This window comes from Typopeltis vanoorti, chromosome 1 (assembly GCF_054136105.1).
Source record: "Typopeltis vanoorti isolate ZY-2024b chromosome 1, IOZ_Tvanoo_1.0, whole genome shotgun sequence".
Taxonomy (NCBI): Eukaryota; Metazoa; Arthropoda; class Arachnida; order Uropygi; family Thelyphonidae; genus Typopeltis; species Typopeltis vanoorti.
This window is the reverse complement of record NC_143549.1, coordinates 30,379,580-30,399,578: the sequence shown is the minus strand read 5'-3', so window position 1 is coordinate 30,399,578 and position 19,999 is coordinate 30,379,580. Positions and strand designations below refer to the sequence as shown.

General features: G+C 37.9%; 2 protein-coding genes across 3 annotated transcripts in view; one reads left to right on the top strand and one right to left on the bottom strand.

Moving 5' to 3' along the window:
• LOC150109861 (uncharacterized) overlaps positions 1–19,999 on the top strand; it is a 391,072-nt gene that overhangs the window by 316,203 nt on the left and 54,870 nt on the right. The gene's annotated exons all lie outside the window — the stretch shown is intronic.
• Positions 1–19,999, bottom strand: part of LOC150109862 (uncharacterized) — a 244,348-nt gene that overhangs the window by 198,244 nt on the left and 26,105 nt on the right. The window contains exons 3-6 of the mRNA XM_090396070.1: positions 12,241–12,385; positions 2,342–2,502; positions 1,995–2,195; positions 1,772–1,873 (exon numbers count right to left, since the gene is read on the bottom strand). Coding sequence (XP_090252196.1) covers positions 1,772–1,873; positions 1,995–2,195; positions 2,342–2,502; positions 12,241–12,385 — 609 coding nt within the window. The remainder of the gene's footprint in view (positions 1–1,771; positions 1,874–1,994; positions 2,196–2,341; positions 2,503–12,240; positions 12,386–19,999) is intronic.

Genomic DNA, 19,999 nt, shown 5'->3' with positions numbered 1-19,999 from the left:
TTGAACTTCCAAGCAGATCAGCGTTCAGAGCATTGGTTATGATATATAGACATTCTTAAAGCCTAGATCATTTGAGCACTGTCTGAATGATAACTCATATATATCATGTAGAATATGTGGCTCTACCAGAAACTCATGATCAAAACCAAATGGAAGTCAAATTTTTAGATCAGTTTGTGAGAATTTGTGAAATTAATACTTAGGCATGATTTTAAAGCATAATTTTCAGTTTAGAGAGAATGGATAGTCTCATTGGTGTTCAAGTTCTTCTATTAGTACTTTCAAGTAATAACCGAAGAAGCAGGAGTGCCTCAGGGGTCTATTTTAGGGCCATTACTATATTAACACATTCGCTGGCAACTACGAGTATACTCGTAGTTGGTAAACCAGCCACACAAGCCAGCTACGAGCATACTCGTATGACGCTTACCACCGGCAACGAGATTACTGTACTGACCTTGAAGGAGTGAAAATGCTTGGCTTGTGGAGCTAGTAGAATAATAGAGAATACATCAAAACTGTGTATTCTCATAGACGGTATATGCTCTGCACAAGCCAACCACGAGTATACTCGTATGATGCTTACCGCCGGCAACGAGATTACCGCTGACCTTGAAGAAGTGAAATTGCTCGGCGTACGGGAACAGACTATGCCGAAGCAGCGTGGCAGCGAACGTGTTAATGATATTGGCAAAGATTTGGATGGAGATATTCAGTTGTTTGCAGATGATGCAAAGTTGAGACGAACCATAAAGTGTAGTGAAGATGTTGTGCCTTGCAAGAAGACTTGAATAAATTGAGTGATTGGGCAAGCAAATGGGGATGTGAGTTCAATGTTGCAAAATGTATGGTTTTAAAATTTGGAAAACAAAGATGGGATGCAGAATTTAATTTATGCTTGGTGAGAATATATTGTTGGAGGTAGAGGAAATAAGAGATCTGGGGGTGATAGTGGATAAGGATCTAAAATTTAGGGGACACATCGCCAAAATTGTGAAGACAACACAAAGACTTCTGGGAATGATGTGGAGGATACTGACGTGTAAAAGTAGGGAGATTCTTGTTCCATTGTATAAGGCTTTGATTAGGCCACACATGGACTATTGTGCCCAGATTTGGTTTTCAGAAGGATGAAGAGATGTTGGAAAGGGTCCAAAGGCGATTGACTAAGGTAGTTTCTGACCTCTGGAATGTTGAGTATGAGGAAAGATTGAGAAGATGTAATTTGCAGAGTCTGGTGGAGAGAAGGAAGATGGGAGATATGATATAGACCTACAAGTTGGTAAGGGATTGTTATAAGATCAATGGTGGAGAAGTTCTACAGAGAATAGTGGGAGATCAGGGGAGAACCAGAGGTCATCCCTGGAAACTGTATAAAGAGGGTGTGAGTAGGGGAGCGAGAGGCAGGTTTTTTCGTGCAGAGTTGTGAATGATTGGAATGCCTTGCCTGAGAGTGTGGTGACTGCAAGGAGTTTGAGTGTGTTTAAGACACTATGATGAGATGTGTGTGTGTGTCATAAAGGGACCTCCCAGATGAGTCTTTGACTCCATGAGGTCTTGGGAAATAATAATAATAAGTAGGTCACTTGTGTAAAGCCTTCATTCCTTAAAGAAGAAGAAAAATAAGAAGAATGATCAAACTACTTTCTTTAGCAGTGCTCTTATTAAAATATGCATCTAAGTGGCATTTGCAACTATTATTTTTCAGTATTTTAGTATCATATATTAATCATTAATAAATGTGTACATGCATGAATGCATGCATACATACATTATCGAGAATTGTTTTGTTTGCTCCTGCTTCTAATAATGTGTTGAACATGATTTTGTTATCTTTAAGGACTGCTGCATAATGGAGGGGAGTTCGTCCATCCTGTTGATAGAAGATATAATAGGACTAATTAATTAATATTCACATATTCTGTTTATATAAATTAAAATTTATTATTTTACACTGCTTTGAAAATTATGACCAAGGCCACAAGAATACTTACTACATCTGTGGTATTTACTGTTTCGGGATAATTATGGGCAAGGTGGTGGACAATTTTATAATGGCCATACATCACAGCTTTATGTAGTGGTGTGGCTCCTATTTGATCTCTGGCTAGTGCTAGTTGTTTAGTATCTAGTAAAGCTATTACATGTTCATACTGGTCTCTCATCACTGCCCGGTGCATATCTTGGATTCGTTCCTATAAAGGAATAAATAAATATTAAATCTATGTACTATTGTTATTAGAGGAAAACTCTTTAAACTATGTGCAATTAAGGTCAAGGTCACACATATATCAAATTATTCAGTGTGTGCACATACATATTTATGTATATATGAATTTACCATGTACATAGGAACAATATTTAAAAAGTCTTGTACGGCGGGATTAGAAGCACTTTCTCCTAGTAATTTATCTCCTTGCCCTTGCAATATTAGTTCTTCTAATGCTTCAAGATTTCCTTCTTTAATAAGTTCTCGGATTTGTGCTTTGCTGATATTTGGCTCTAGAATAAGTTGAAAAATATCTATTAATAATTATGTATAAGTGATATTATTTCATACTGCTCATAAAAAATTATTATTATTATTATTCTTGTTGAAAAGCTTATATGCTGGTTAAACATGATAACTAATAATTAAGGAAGTTGACAGCATACACTAGAAATAAATTAAAAACAACTTTAATAAATACTTTCCGATATTTCTGCAACGTCACGTTGCCATCTTCTTGGGAACTTAAAATAAAGAACAGGTGTACGCAAGTGCTACATAACAGCAAATGAGAAACGAAGCGAGGAAGCTATCATTTTCCTAAAGTCCTGATGGTGTCCCCTGGCGGGCTATATTGGTAATTATTGGCCTTTGGACTGAAGTTCTTCTGATATATGTTTCCCAAATTTGGGGCAGTCTCATGCATCCAAATTTGTTGAGGTTTGGCATGTTCCTAAGGGCTGAGGCTGATTCCATGAATAGTCTTTCATATTTGAACTTGCTGCAGTGTATTACTGTGGCTTTCTTCCACCTTATTCTGTGGCGAGTATCCAGAGCATGGTCTGCAAGCCAAGAGTGGCTGTACTGGTGAAATCGGATGTAATCCTTGTGTTCTGAGATTCTGATATTTGCTGTCCTGCCTGTTTGACCAAAGTAGGACAATTTACAGCTGCAAGGGACCTGGTATACACCAGGTAGGTCTAGGGAAAGTGGTTGGTCTTTAGTGGAGTGGATAAGGGATGCCAATTTTCTATATGGTCTGTAACAGGTGGTTAAGTCATGTTTTTTTTAGGATTTTGTTGATTTTTTCCGAGATGCCTCGGATGTAGGTGATGGAGTTAGAGTAATCTTTTTGGTGAAGGGGGGAGAGGTGGGTTCTGGATAACTGGTTTAAGGATTTTTTTTAGGGGGGAGTAGCCATTGGCTGAGAAAGTGTTAAGGATGTGATTTAGTTCCGTGGTTAGGGCTTGATCATTTGAACAGATAAGTTTTGCCCTGTTGAATAGTGTCTCCAATAAAGACCAACCACTTCCCCTAGACCTACCTGGTGTATACCAGGTCCCTTGCAGCTGTAAATTGTCCTACTTTGGCCAAACAGGCAGGACAGCAAATATCTGAATCTCAGAACATGAGGACTACATCCAATTTCACCAGTACAGCCACTCTGGGCTTGCAGACCATGCTCTGGATATCCGCCACAGAATAAGGTGGAAGAAAGCCACAGTAATGCACCTCAGCAAGTTCAAATATGAAAGACTATTCATGGAATCAGCCTCAGCCCTTAGGAAAATGCCAAACCTCAACAAATTTGGGTGCATAACACTGCCCCAAATTTGGGAAACATATATCAGAAGAACTTCAGCCCAAACCCAATAATTACCAATATAGCCTGCCAGGGGGGCACCATCAGGACTTTAGGAAAACGATAGCTTCCTTGCTTCGTTTCTCACTTGTGTGCACCTGTTCTTTATTTTAAGTTCCCAAGAAGATGGCAACGTGACGTTGCCGAAATATCGGAAAGTATTTATTAAAGTTGTTTTTAATTTATATTTCTAGTGTACGCTGTCAATTTCTTTAATTATTAGTTATCATCATTATCATTATTATTATTATTATTATTTGACACCTCCAGGGTGTCCAAATACTCATTGAGGGAAGGGCACCTGCTCTGCAACCCTGTCTCTACCAACTGACTGCAACTACACCAACGCCATCTACCGCTGACCACCACCACTAATATTTCCACAGACAATCACAAACATCCATGCCCCTGCTAGGATTCAAACCCGCAGCCTTTTGGCGGGAGAGTGGATACGATAACCACTCGGCCAACCAGGCCTGCAAATATTATGCATAGAAATTATTAAATGAAAATTAGCATTTATTTAAATATATCTAAGAAAATAAGTGCCTCCATAATGCAGTAATGATGGTTACCCTTCGAATTGGAAAAAAACTAAATTCGATTCTTGTTGTGATGAGAAGAATCTTTATCTATGGGCTTTTTCAATTTAAGGTGGGTTAGCTGATCTCATACAGAGTTAGCAGGGATTTTTACTTCTAGAACCTGGGTTTTTCATCCCACAACAGGCAAATTGGCCATAAGACACACACACACACAAAACTTATAAACAATATTATATATACTAGTGGTGGTAGATGACTGTGTGTGTGTGTGTGTGTGTGTGTGTGTGTGTGTGTGTGTGTGTGTGTGTGTGTGTGTGTGTGTCAAGTAGTTTTGGAGGATTAAGTAAAGGAGATGGTGAATTGTAGTGGAGTAGTATGCCTTCTCATGATGAGTGCTTGAAGGCATAACATAATAATAACGGCTATTATAGCCTGCTTTTGTTTAGGAGTGTCCCTTATTTTAAATGCATTGGCCTATAATTACTCAAAAAAGGGTATATATATTTTAGGGCATTATGGGTGAGTATAGAAGGCAATTATAGCAGAATAAAAGAGGTGGAAAAATTTTGTACATACCTTGTTTTGATACTGGAATGTCTTCCAATTCCATGATCCTGCTGAAGGTAGTTTATAATGGGGGGAGGGGGGGTTGACGCGGGAAAAATAAATTTGGAAACCCGGGTTTTGTATTAAGGGCACTTTGGGGAGTGGGGAAGGGTTTACTTATGGGGAAACTGGGGCAGGGGAGAGCGTTAACGGGGTGCAGACTGTTTCGGTTAACTGACCATCGCTGAAACATTTTTGGAATGAGTGTAGGGCTATGTCATGACTGCAAGTTGAATCTGCCAAATAAGGGCATTTGTTGTCGCTAAATGGCCGTGGCTTAATTTGTAAGTTCTAGATCGTCCAACATTCGGAAATTAGGTAGGGGTGGTGGACGTTGATTGAATTTTCATCGCATTTTATGGCAATATTTTTCTCGCATCAAAACACCCCCTCCCCATGCTCCCTTCCTCCTTCCTCCCTCATTATAAACTACCTTCAGCAGGATCATGGAATTGGAAGACATCCCAGTATCAAAACAAGGTATGTACAAAATTTTTCCACCTCTTTTATTCTGCTATAATTGCCTTCTATACTCACCCATAATACCCTAAAATATATATACCCTTTTTTGAGTAATTATAGCCAATGTATTTAAAATAAGGGACACTCCTAAACAAAAACAGGCTATAATAATAGTGTTTAAGAGGAGTAGCATGGGAATTTTCCCAGAAACTATACCTGATAATAATAACATTAAATAATAAATCAGAAAATATCGCTGCATTTATAAAAATTAGTATAATATTAACAAACCAATGCATCATTTCTCAATATGGTCTTCTCCCCACTCCTTCACAGTTTTAAATATACTTCATCATGCAGTGCACAAGCTTTTGTATACTGTGTGAAGTGAAATAAAATTGGTTGGGGAACAAGCTCCTTTTCATTTCTGTGAAAAATAACACTCAAACTTTATCTTTTGAAGCTTGAGTGATAATCACCAATTGAAGATACCAGTTTGAGTTTTTATAGTTCAATGCACAAATCAGGAACATGCAACAATATAATACCTGCCAGCAACTCTTGGTATGTGCTCTGAACGATGGGTTTCAACATGCAGCATCCCACTATAATACTCACTTACTGTCATATCTTTTTCTTGAAAATGTTCGCGTAATGGTCCATGTAAATCCCAGAAAGCATGAATATTGCTTCTTTAGAAAGAGAGAAGACACAAGAAATAAGAAAAAAGCTTCATTGACTACATCATTGTTGATAGTGATACCTTTATGCTCATTCAGGATACAAGAGTGTACAGAGAATTTGAAATTACTTAACACGTTCACTGCCAACTACGAGTATACTCGTAGTTGGTATATGAGCATCATAAGCTGATTACGAATATACTCGTATGACGCTTACTGCCAGCAATGAGATTACCCATACTGACCTTGAAGAAGTGAAAATGCTTGGCTTGTGGAGCTAGCATCGAAAGTGTGTATACTCGTAGATGGTATATGAGCCTCACAAGTCAACTGCGAATATACTCATATGTCGATTACAGCCGGCAACGAGATTATCCGTACTGACCTTGCAGAAGTGAAATTGCTTGGCGTATGGTAACAAACTGCCCGAGTAGCATGGCAGCGAACATGTTAATGACCATTACTTACTACTAAGCAAGATTAAAATGGATATCACATGATTAGACTCTGCCTCAATGGCAGGCTCACCCTACCATTGAGTGCAGCTGCTCATATCGCAGGGAAAGCAACCACTTCAGCACAAAAGCACATCTCTAGATGTGCTTTTGATTAAATAAATTGAGGAGCTAACTACAAATAATTCAGCAAGCAATCTCATTATTCGACCTTTACTAAGGTCTTATCAGTGGGAGCCAGACCCAGAAGTGATACCAGGGTTGAGGTAATGCAGAAGTCATATTTCCATATACAAGTAGTCAAAAGGTGTCACACATTATTACTAAAATACTCTAGATTAGAGACAGATGTTGAAAGTTTTTCAACTTGGTTATACTAGAAATTAAAGATATGACTTCTGATTACTTTAACATTGGTATCACTTCTTGAACTGTTCAAATGGAATACTGTTTATAGCCTCCAGCAACTTTTCTTTCACTTCGTCCACATCAATGAATTGCTACCTTTTCATGGTTTTCTTTATCCATGGGAATTAAAAAAGGTCATATGGAGAGCGAGATCAGATGAGTAGGGAGGGTAGGGAATAACCGCCATGTTGTTTTTCATCAAGATATGAACTGTTGGACTGATAAGGCTGTTTTGGTTGGGGCATTGTCTTGGTGCAGCAAACCAATTGCTGTTACTCCACAAACATCAGAAAATTGCTCAATGATCTTTCGATGATCTTCATCGATTGCCTGGTAAACCTTTTCGATGTTTTCATAATTTCTGCTTGTCGAAGGCTGGCCAGATTGTGGTTGGTCTTCAACTGACTTGTCCCCATTTTTGAAATGAGGAAAACTACTTGTCGACCTCAAATTTACCTAAAGCGTCATCCTTGAAGGCTTGCTGAAGCATAACAATAGTTTTACCCAAAAGAAAACAAAATTTCACACCACTCTGTGGTCAGCCATCACAAAATTGCCAAACTTGTTTGTCAGCAACAAAAAAGCAGCCAGAACAAACCAGTTCACAGGATGATGCCACTTGCCAGACTGGCGCAGAAAACTGCACACTCACGATGCCTTGTGGCATCATCCATAACTAGAAAATATGCACATGCCAAGTTCAGATTCTGGTTATTTTTAGGTACCCCCCCCCCTCATATATTCGAATTCTACTTCCCTGATGTACTGCTAACATCGAATGCTGTCAAATCCCAGGTTCTCTCTATCCCATGCTGTTTTAGTTATTTCTCTGAAGCTCTGCATTTCCTTATCCCATGTGTTGTTTCCTTTTTCATTTGGTTCTGTGTTCATTCAGTTAATTTGGACGTAAAAGCAAGATGTGGATGATATTCTTACACATGCTATATACAAATTGCTTTTTTATCTCTAGGCTTATAGCAGTATTATGCACTTTGTTCTGTTATCCTTTTACTCATACTATCTATCCCAATGGCTTTAACAGGCCTTTAAGGCCCACAACCTTCCAAGCACGCTTGGATTTCGTAACCAAAATACGAGGATAGAATGGTCACTCCTATGCCTCAAGGTATTCTTGGCTGTATCCCTGTGTGTTCACGGGGACGGTTTGCCTGCTTGCGGGATGAAAAACACCAGATAAAAAACCCTACTGTCCGCGCCCAAGACTGGCTAACTTGGCTATGGCTGAGGAAGATCCTTCAGCTCCTCACGTCTCCGACGGGAATCGAACCTAGGACACTCCTTCCCCAGGCATATGGTTGCGAAGCGCAAAGCCACTAGGCTAACTGCGCGGACCTTTTACTCATACCATACCCTCAAATGCATTGTTTCCCCTGCCCTACCTGCATTTTTTTTTTTTTTTGCATTGCTGTTTTCATTTACATCATATTTTTTTTTATGTTTTGACTGCAACGATATCCCCAAAATAAGTTTGGATAAAGTCTAAAAAATGAGCAGATACAATCGGATTATTTGATTAAAATGATGACTAACTTGCAGATAACATCCTAACTATGCCCAATTATCTGCATAGATTAGTGCATTCCATCATTTTTTTTCATGCTTAATTACTTTTTACAGTTGAATTAAGTGTGGATCATAGTTGTTGGAAGTTTTTCCACTTGGTTATACTATAAATTAAAGATACCAAGAAATTATATATTTGGTTTAATCCTTTATCTGAGTGTAGGCAAATAAGTTTGCTCATGAATTATTTTCAGGACTGGGGCAACTCGTATATAGAAGCTTATAACTTCACTTCATTTGCCTTAGTATCCCATAATGCAAAGCACACATCCATACTGGTATGTATAATGCTATGCATTATGGGAAGGGTCACTTCCCAGACCAGTTTCAACCTTTATTGAGGTCTCGTCAGTGGGAGCCACACCCAGAGATGATACCCAGGTTGAACGTTACTGACAGGATGTGTGAAGCATACATGCTTTTCGTATTCCCATTTGTCTAGAGGAAAAACTATGAGTGGGAAATTACTGAGCTATATGCTCGCCCTGTGAGAGCAGTGAGATTAGCTGTGCTCAGCTAGACATTTGCAGTAATCTGCTTCGTTGTAGTCATTAGCTTGTTTGATGAGCAGGTTTGAATGATTGCTTGTCCTGGTGAAGAACATTTCTGCTAGATCATGGAGAAGGGAAAAAATGTAAGGAATGTTGACTTCTTTATGGATCTGGGAGTTTCTGATAAACCTTGGGGTGTCCAGAATCATCCTCAAACATTTGTGTAATTTCATAATATTTGTATCTGAGGTATGGCTCCATGCAGGGGAAGCGAAGGTGATGACAGGGTGTATTACCATCTTATAGATAAGTAACTTGGTTTGTATATCGAGTTTGCTTCTGCGATTGATCATGGGGTAAAGCTGAGCAATTACTTTGGATGTCTTTGAGTCAATGAGCTTGATATGTTTGCTGAATTGGAGTTTTTTATCTAGTTGCACTCTGAGATATTTGATTTCTGTCTGCCATGGAATCTTAACTCCTAAGAGATGAAAGTCCTCCTTGCTAAGTACCTTCTTTCTGGAAAATAGTATGGCAGAACTTTTTTTTTGGGGGGGGGGGGTTCCTTGGATCCTCCAGTCTGCCAACCACTTCTCCAGTGTATGGATGTTAACTTGGAGTCTTCTGATTGCCAGTTGGGGGCTGAGAGAGCTTGCTAGTATTGCAGTGTCTTCTGCTAGTACAGTGATAGTTGTTCTCAGGATTTGTGGGATGTCATCTATGTAGATTGAAAATAGAAGTAGACCAGAAGAAAGCCCTGAGGGACACCTGCCAGAATTTTGTGTCTGGTTAATATTATTTCATTGATTTTAATTTTCATATATCTATCTTTGAGGTATGCATGGATTATTTTTGTTAACTTTATTGGGATGTTAAATTTTAAAAGTTTATAAAGAAGGCACTGATGCCACACTTTACTAAGTGTGGCATCAGTGCCACACTTAGTAAATCGAATGCCTTCTCAGCATTGATGAAAACCGCATCTGTATGGAGATTCCAGTTGAAGCCTTTTGTGATATGCTCCTCCAGACAGGGTATTTGTTGGACTGTACTATGGCCTTTATGGAATCCGAATTGTATGTTGTGGATAATACTAAGTTTATCTGTTTCTGCTTGAAGCCTTGTGAGAATAACTTTCTTGGTAATCTTTCCAAGGCTGGATAAAAGACTGATGGGTATGTAGCTTTCAGGGAGTTGAGGGTTTTTTCCCGGCTTCTTCAACGGCATGATAATGGCAGTTTTCCGTGCTATGGGAAAATGCTGGAATCTGTGAAAATCACATTAGTTATGTTGACTAGATGCACCATAGCTTTTCTTAGAAGTAATTTTATTATTTTGTTGGTGATGCCATCTGAGCCTGGAGCCTTTTTGTTGTTTGGATGAGTTTTCTTGAGCTGGCAGTGAATATTGTATATAAGGTTGATATTTAGGTTTACATAACATGGAATGCATTATGTTTCCAGGTTTTCTATTGAGGCTTCTGCTTTTTCTGTGTCTGTATATGAGCAAATTTTCTTGGTCTGTATGAGTTGTCTTTTGGTGCGGAGGGCTCAAGAATTTCCAGACAGAATGATCCTCTGGGTTGATATTAGCTAATTTTGCTTCCCATTCATTATTTTTGTGTTTTTGAAGAGCTTCACGGACTTGTCTATTTAGATTGTTTAATATTGTTTTGTCTTGTAGGGCTCTTGTGTTGTGGAATCTCTTTCTAGTTTTGTTTTTAGCTCTGATTAGGTCCATGGTTTGCGTAACTAATGCTATATCTTTCTTAATCTGGTCAGTTGCTTTCTTAATGTTAGGTTATTTACGACTAAGTCTATCTCTTCCTTTTTTGGATGATAGGTACAGCGCCAATGTGCTCAGGAAGGATTTTGGCCAGCTTATCCCATGAGTGCAGGGGAGAGAGTTGTTCTTGCATCCCTAGTTTGAGCAAGATTGGGTTGTGGTCGGAAGATAATTCATTGACTGTTTCCACCTGGTATTGATATTGATATTCAGTGCTCTTGAGAATGGCAATGTCTAATACATCCGATCTTCTTATAGGGCTGTAGTGGGTGGGTGGGCTTGACTGGACCAGCAACTATGGCTGTATTGAGAGCAGTTTAGTTGTGGAGAATAAGGGCAATAATATTGACTGTGGAGCTTGACCAAGTAGAAGTAATGCAGAAGTCATATTTTCATATACTAGTTGTCAAAAGGTGTCACACCTTATTATTAAAACTCTGGATTAGAGATAATTGTTGGAAGTTTTTCCACTTGGTTATACTGTAAATTAAAGATACCAAGAAGTTATGTACTTGGTTTGATCCTTTATCCAAGTGTAGGCAAACAAGATTGCACCTGAACTATTTTCAGGACTGGGGCAACTCGTATATAGAAGCTTATAACTTCACATTACTTTCCTTAGTATCCCACATCCTTATGGGTATGTATAATGCTATGCATTATGGGAAGGATCACTACCCAGACTGATTTCAACCTTTATTCAGGTCTCGTCAGTGTGAGCCATACCCAGAGATGATACCAAGGTTGAAGAAGTCATATTTTCATATACAAGTTGCCAAAAGGTGATTCACGCCTTAAGGCAAGTGATGTGAAGTTATAAGCTTCTATATATGCCTCAGTCCTGAAAATAGTTCATGAGCAAACTTGCTTGCCAACACTTAGATAAAGGATTAAACCAAGTATATATAATCTTGGTGTATTTAATTTATAAATGTGGATCAGTTGAGCATGCAAGGAAGGGATTATGATATATAATTGCCAGATATGATGAGCTGGTCATATCTTGAATAATCAGATCTCAAAAGTATCTATAAAATATTATAACTATTATAAGTAAATTATATTTATTTCTAAAGACTATTTATTTATAATAATTAACATTTATTTTGAAATTAACTATTACTATTTTCCACAATGGTAATAGTTGTTTTCATTTTCTCCTTAATATCATTGTGAAGCTATAAGTTATATAAAAAGAGACTATGTAATTTATATATACAATATATATAGGGAATTGAGAATCAAGAAGATCTTAATAGATTGATTATCAAGTCTGCTGGAAGGGAGGTGTTGAGGAGACGGAAAGTATTTTTTTTGGATGGGATACATTTGGTGGATTTAATATTTATGGAAGTTTCTTAAGAACATACTTATTCCAGATCCTTTACTGCCTGTAAACTGAATGTAATATTTTGGTTTCACCCTTCTTATTCCATTCATCATGGTTCCTTCCCTTAGTTGCTGCAATGTATGTTCATTTTGACTGTCCAGGTAATAATCTGGTTGATGGCCATACTAGAAAGAAATAAAAAACACATTTGGTATTAATAATAGTATTAATATTGGTAATTAGTAGTATTAATAATACTAATAATGGATGGCACACAAGGATTGAGAGTTTTAGATCTGATCATTTTATCAAAGGATGTGATTATGAGTGGGGTTCTACACTCCCTCCACTTGAAGAAAGTGATCATTCTAGGTTATGGCTAGCCATATGAAGGCTTTTCTGAGGAAGGCATATGTGTGAAATTACAAGGCTGGTAATTAAAAGATGCTTAGGAGAGCTTGGAGCTAAAGCATGGAATGAAAAGCTGAGCGAGAAAGGAATAAATGCTGCTTGGGAACTGATAAAGAGACACTCAATAGCATCAATGTGTGAACATGTTCTGAAAGTCAAAAAGCTGAATTTAAATGAATGTATGAGGGGATTAAGCATAAAATCTGAAAGAATACAGCACTTTGGAGATAGCATAAGATGAATAATGGTAAAAATCACTTGCACAAACAGCATGCCAGGAGGTAGACTCAATATGGACAGAAAAAGCGCAGTATGAGCAGAAATTAGCAAATCAAGCCAAGAAAAACTGGTGTCTGCTGCAGAGGACATAGTTGAGATATTCAGTGAGCAGCCCATCAGGGTGTTTCATCCTCATTGTGAAATCACTGAGGAGATCAAATGTAGAGAATGAAATTAGAGAAAATTTACTGTCAAGTGAGCAAAAGGTATATGAGGAGTTAGTAAGGTCAAATTTTGACAAAAAGGTACTATTGTCAAATAAGGCAATAGGATGATGGCATGTCTTAAGGGGATGTTCCAGGAAGTTAATATCAGCCTTGACTACCTGTTTAACAAAAGTCTTGCAACAGCATGTCCCAAAGGTGTGAAAAGAAGGTAAAATTATTCCACTTATCAAAGGTGGTGATAAGGCTAAGGCTACAAATTATATCTGTATAACTGGAGTAAAGGTATTAGAGAGCTGGAGCATTGCTGGAATAAATGTATTAGTCTTAAAGGGAGATTATCTTGAAAAATAAAATAATTTTGAAATTATAAATTTGTATTTTCATTGTTAGGTCAAGAACTTTTCAGACCACCCTCGTAAAATTCCAAATCAATGAAAAGCACCTGAATTTGATGGTATAACAGCAGAGACTATTAAACATAAAGGAAATGAACTTTGGAAATAAAACTGTTAAATATCTGTAATACAGCTCTAGCTACTTCTGACAATACCCAAATAAGGCAATCTAAACAATCCAGAAATTACAGAGGAATTACACTACTTCCTTCCACACTGAAAATCTGTAACAGGATGCTTCTAAACTGAATTAAACCATATGTAATACCTCTTCTGAAATTCAAAAATCAAGTAGGTTTCTGAAAAACAGAAGCACTGTTGAACACATTCACTGTCTTGGAAGGTTGCTAGAATTATCACATTCTTGAAGAAGTAAACGATTTTCAGCACCTTAGTTCTTGCATCACTATTCTGACATAGTGAAAAGAAAGCACAAAGTTCTTCAATTCTGTAAAAGTAACTAATATATCTGGTAATCCAAACTCTCACCACAAATACCAAAATTTGTACTAAACCACCAGTCAAGTCATATTTACATATGGTGGCCAAATGGAGCATCACTATCCAGTGAGTAATTAATATCATCAAAAGCTTTGTGATAACATATTTTTGAACAATAGTAGAATATTAGGATACAATACACAAGATTGCATTCCTAATATTATCATCCTTGAAGAAAGCCAGCAAAGACTCCTAATAGAAACAATTCAAAAAGTTGGCTGAAGATGGTTGGGACATCAACTTAGGCATCCACCCTCAACTACATTCAGTGCCCTTGACCTCTACTAAAGCCAACTAATGGATGCAGAAGAAGAGTTAGGCCAAGAAAACAGTTTTAGCAATATAAGCAACTTCTTTTGGAAAATGAGGAGGAGAGGAATTCAATATTTCCTCAAAAAAATTAAAAAATTATTTTCAACAACTAAGATTCACTATTTTCACTATAAAAATTGTTAAATCAAATCGAAACAAAATTAGATATTCAAAAAACAAAAAAAAAAGCTACCATTTTTAATGGTTATTGCATTGTAATATAAAGGTTGTATGTTTGTATCAGCTAATTAAGTAGTAATAAGTAATTAAGGGTTATGTTGATAAATAGTAAATAAAACAAAAGAAAATTAAACTGATAATTTTTAATGATAATAAAGTTAAATCTCCAGTAAAATATGCAACTATTACCTCAAAATTTACTCACTTGCCTCAACTGAAATCCTAGTAGTTTCTGTTTTTCACAAATTTTGCAATAGTAACTGATTGATACAGCTAGCATATTCTGGTTTCTAAGATGCATTCACTGTCTCTGCACTCATGCTATGCATTCCAATTACCTACTGCTCTCCATGTGAAAAACCTACTTCTTATTTCCTATCCCTTGCTCACACCCTCCTTATACAGTTTCCAGGGATGGCCTCTTATTTCCACCCATTCTATGAAAAATCTCATTAATGTTACTCTGGTGATTTCTTCTTACAAACTAATACAATTATGGTGCAGGGATCTGTGGGAGGGGGCACTAAAGAAGCCAAAATGGCCATTCTAGTCTCTCAGCCAACGTGTCAAATAGGATAGTCAATACCGAATGTAAATTTGGTCCTAAGAGGATACAGCAGTTTATATATACTAATGTTAGAAGTATTGGAAATAAGAAAGAGAGAGGTGTTTTTGGCATTGGTTATCATAACCTTGCTAAAGGCTATATGCATTAGCGAGACTTGGCTAACAGCAGATGATGTTGTTACAGTAAGAGAATGTAAAGAGTTTAGTATTTTCATGAAGGAAGGAAGAGAAGATAGAGGGGAGGGGAAGGAACTGCTAATTACCAAAAAGGAGTAGGCAACAAGTGTGTAGATGGCAGTTCTTTTGAGGCAGTCTGGTGTGAGATTCAAACCATTAGGAAAACATATATTGTTTATATAGTTGTTTACTTCTATAGGCCAGTGGGTAAAGGTGGCAAGGATGATGTAGATCAGCTTTTCCCAAATTTTTCCTATGATGGAACACTTCACAAATCCTGAAATTTTAAAGAACACCTTGGTTAGCGTCGAGTATCATCAGTCTTGTATTCAATCTAAAGATAAGTGCACACTATCGCTGAAGCAGGCTGTATCGCATCACAAAAATGTGACAGCGCACATGGTGTGCCGGGCTGCATCGCATCTCATCGACCTTGCTTGTGACTGCACATTTCTAGAATATGAGTAGATACTTCCGTACTTCATTTATTCATGCTCGGAGGTGTCGACAACCACGGGCAGTTGTCAGCCAGCGGCTGAGTTAAGGCCAGTGCACACTGACCTTAATAGCACAATTCACATGCAGAATGAGGAGAGCCTGATTTTGAAAACATGTTTGAACTTGTAGCAGCATTTAAAACCATTCCTGGCTCATATTAATTTTGATAATTTTTCACGGAACATTTATTCACTTTCCACAGAACACAGTTTGGGAAACCCTGATGTAGATGACGTGCTTCAACAAATTAGCACAATGATGTAGGTCAAATAATTATAATGGGGACTTCCTATGGAGACATAGACTGGAAGGAGAAAAGATCACATGGCAGGAAGGAAATGGAGTTTATATACTTACTGAGAGATAATTGGAGGAGACTCAGGTTGTGAGCATATTTGATCTGGTCATGGGATCAGAAGATCTGTTCATAATAATACAAGCAATAAGGGTAACGTACGGTAAGGAAGGCTAAATCAGATTTTGAGAGAAAGATGATTATGAGATAACTTTACTCACTGCTGATGGTAGGGAAATAACACAAACAGAAGTAATAGTTTAGTTACTAAGTGATCACTTTGCAAGGGTATATCATCCAGGTGGTATATCACCCAGTAACTTTGCAGTTACTGATGTGACAGAGACTGATGTGAGCATTGAGGTAAATGAACTGGAGATACTCAGTGTATTTAAAAATATCAATGTGAATACTGCAGTGGGCCCAGACTGTATATCTGCTTGTGTGCTATGAGAATGTGCAAGTGAACTGGCAGTGTCTCTAACAAAGTTGTTTTATCTAAGTCTCATTCTGGCAAGGTTCTAAGGGAGTGAAAAGAGGGGAAGATAGTTCCATTACATAAAGGTGGCTCTAAGACAGAAGTAGCAAATTATAGACCAGTTAGTATCTCTGGAGTGGTTGTTAAAATATTCATAAAGTTGGTTAAAAGTAAATTCAGAATGAGTGGAGGAATATGATACTCTATGGGGGGGGGGGGGGGGTAGCATGGCTTTGTAAAAGGTGGCTCCTGCTTGAGTAGTTTATTAACATTTTATAATAAGGTGGCAGAATTGGATAAAGGAAATGGCTACACCATATACCAGGATACTGCTAGACTTTGCAAAGGTATTTGACAGAAACCACATGGAAAACTATTACATAAGTTGGAGAAAATGGGAATGGATAGGCAGACAGCTGATAGACAGAAGGTGGTGTATGGTGGACAGGAATCAAGGTCAATGAGGGTGACTAGTGGATTGCCACACGGCTCTGTACTAGCACCTAATAGTAGGCCCTAATCATTATGCAAGCACTTTCCATCATTCACACAGTATCTGAACTCATTTGAACTCATTCACAGTCATGGCACCCACAACAGACTGGCAACCTATTCCACTCATTCACCACTCTCCAAGCAAAAAATGTATTCCTGACACACCTGACCTGACAAATTTCCTTTGTATTAATCTTCTAGAAACCACCCTTCAGTAATTTGTATATCTGATATCATCCCTTTTCCACCTGTCATCCAATTTCTGTAACCCACAAATCTTCAATCTGTCCTCATAAGTTTCTTCCCTTGTCCTTCTCATCCCCAAGAAATCCAGGTCTCCAAACATGTTCACAAAGATGGGGTCTTACCAAGGCCCTATAAAGAGGTATAATGACCACCTGCTTGTCAGGGGGTTCTTCGGTAACTAAGTAATCTGATGTCTTCTAAACTTTAACTCCCTGTCTGCTACCATTCTCAAATCCCCAGCTTCGTCAATTTCCTAGAGTATAGTTCTATCAATATAGTATGCAATTGGTAATCTTTTCATCCCAAAATTTGTAGCCTTACATTTTGCCACATTAAACTGATATCCATTCTCCTTGACCCATGCTGCTAGCCTATCTAAATCATCCTGCAAAATTTTAACATCATCTTTATTAACTATTACTCTTACTAATTTTACATCACCAGAAAATATCTGGTGATGTAAAACCAAACATTTTCACAAAACCATGTTGCCTCTCATATAATATTCCATTTCTGTCTACCCAATCCTATGTTTTGCTCTTAACCAACTTCCCCATTAACTTGACTATGATTCTTGATTGATATGCTGATCAGTCAGTAATTTGCTACCTCAGTCTTGGAGCCTCCTTTATGCAAAACTATTTTTTGCTTTTTCCAATCCCTTGGGACTAACTCAGAGCCAAGACTCATATTAAACAATATTGTCAAAGGTACTCCCAATTTCCTAGCACCTTCTTGTAAAACTTGAGCTGATATACCATCCAGTCAAGCCAGCATCCAACCCTTGTAATTTCACATTCCATGGCACTGCTCTAAGCAATCTCCTGTTTGTCATACTTACCAGCCCAGAAATTCAACACCCATCCTCCCCCCCTTAATGGAATATTCCACACATTTAGCACTTCCCTGGTCATCCATTTAACTCCCACTTGATTTATCCTCCTGACTAGGTATACAGTCTGCTATTACTTCCCTCAAACACTCCTTTACCACTTTCCATGCACTATCAGCATCCAGCCCTTGTAGTTTCACATTCCATGGCACTGCTCTAAGCAATCTCCTAAGTTTATCATATTTACCAGCCCAGTAATTCAACATTCCACTCCCCCCCCCCCACCCTTAATGGAATATTCTACACATTCAGCACTTCCCTGGTCAAGATCATATGATCACTCTTACCAGTTGGTTGTAATGTGGTCATATTGGTTATAGACAAATTCTCATGCAGTTACTAGGTTTAGCATTTTCAAATCCTTAGTACATTCCATCACATGCTGCCTCAGGTAATTATTCCTCAGTAACTGCATAAATTACATATCCCTTCTTCTATGTTCCCTTTCTTCCTTCCAATCTATGTTTCCATAGTTGAAGGCCCCCTATAATAATTACCTGTCCTCCACTCATTGAGCTTATTTGCCAATGCATACTATCCCAATCATCCTTTACATCCCCTGGTCTATGAAAGCAACCAACTGTATGTTTTGCTTTGCTGGGCTTGATCTCATGCCAAATCACCTCAAATATGCTATTTTCACTAGTCTGTAGTTAAATACCTACTCACTTTGGTTGCACTTCATCAGCTGTCATCAATAATACTCCTTCCCCATTATTTTTCTCTCTCTCTCTCTGTCATTCCTGAAAAACTGCCTTCACATTCCACCCCACTAACTATATCATCTTCTGTCAGCCATGTCTTTTTTTTTTTATTATTTTTTTTTTTCATCACTAGAGGTCAGGCTAAGAAAAAGATTAATTAACAGCGTAGATTTAATTTACCTTTATAGAGTGCAAGAGCATGTAACTTGGTTTCCTATACACGTATCCTTCTGATGATGACCTCAATACGGCGGTCAAAACGTTACGTGTTATTTTATTAATGATAAGTAAAATAATCATTTCAACATGTGTGTTTTGTGTCCCTAAATTTGGACATATGAATGCTGATCACCGTGTAACCATAAAAGAAAGAGTTACTAAAGGCAATAATCTTTGGCTAGGATGAACTAACCAATGCCAAAAACTCCTCCTCCTTGTTCTGAATGCTCCTGGCATTCAGAACAAGGAGTACTAACTTTGCTATTTTCTGCACATTCTTACACTTAGCTTCCCCACTAGTATCTGTGTACTTCCTCAACAGCCCCCCCACCCCACCCCCAAGCTCTAGTTTACCTATTTTGCACTCTGAACTTTACTGCTAAAATGAATTTGGTTCAGACTGAACACCAAATTCATTCAAATGCAAACTTATATAAGTCCTGTCATTCATCACACTCTCTCCACACATTCACATCATTTCTCCTGCATTAACCTACACATTGACTCATTCACTATCATGACCCTCCTTCTCAACTCAACTCTGTCATGCTATTGCAAGAGACTCACTATTTTAATTCTCTCACTCTTTTCTTTTACTATTTTCAGTAACTCATTCATGTCCTCCCTCATACCATACTTGTCTCCTTTCAAATCATTTGTCCCAGCAAAACAATCAACTCTTTCACTTTGCTATTTTGCATTCTAATAGCCTCAGTAACATTGTTAATTTTGCTCCCTGTGAAGCTCAATTTTTTTACTTTCTTATGCCAAAATATGACTGGTGTAAGTGAACTTTATCTGAGGATGATAAATTGTTGGAAATAGAAATAGAAGGATATAGAATTTCTGGAAGGATAGGAAGGTGAAAAGAGGAAGGGAAGTGCTGGTAATGAAAGGAGAGGAATTATGTCTACTAAGAATGGAAGTTGAAATTAACAGAATAGCATATCCGCTCCCTAGCCAAAAGGCTGCGGGTTTGAATC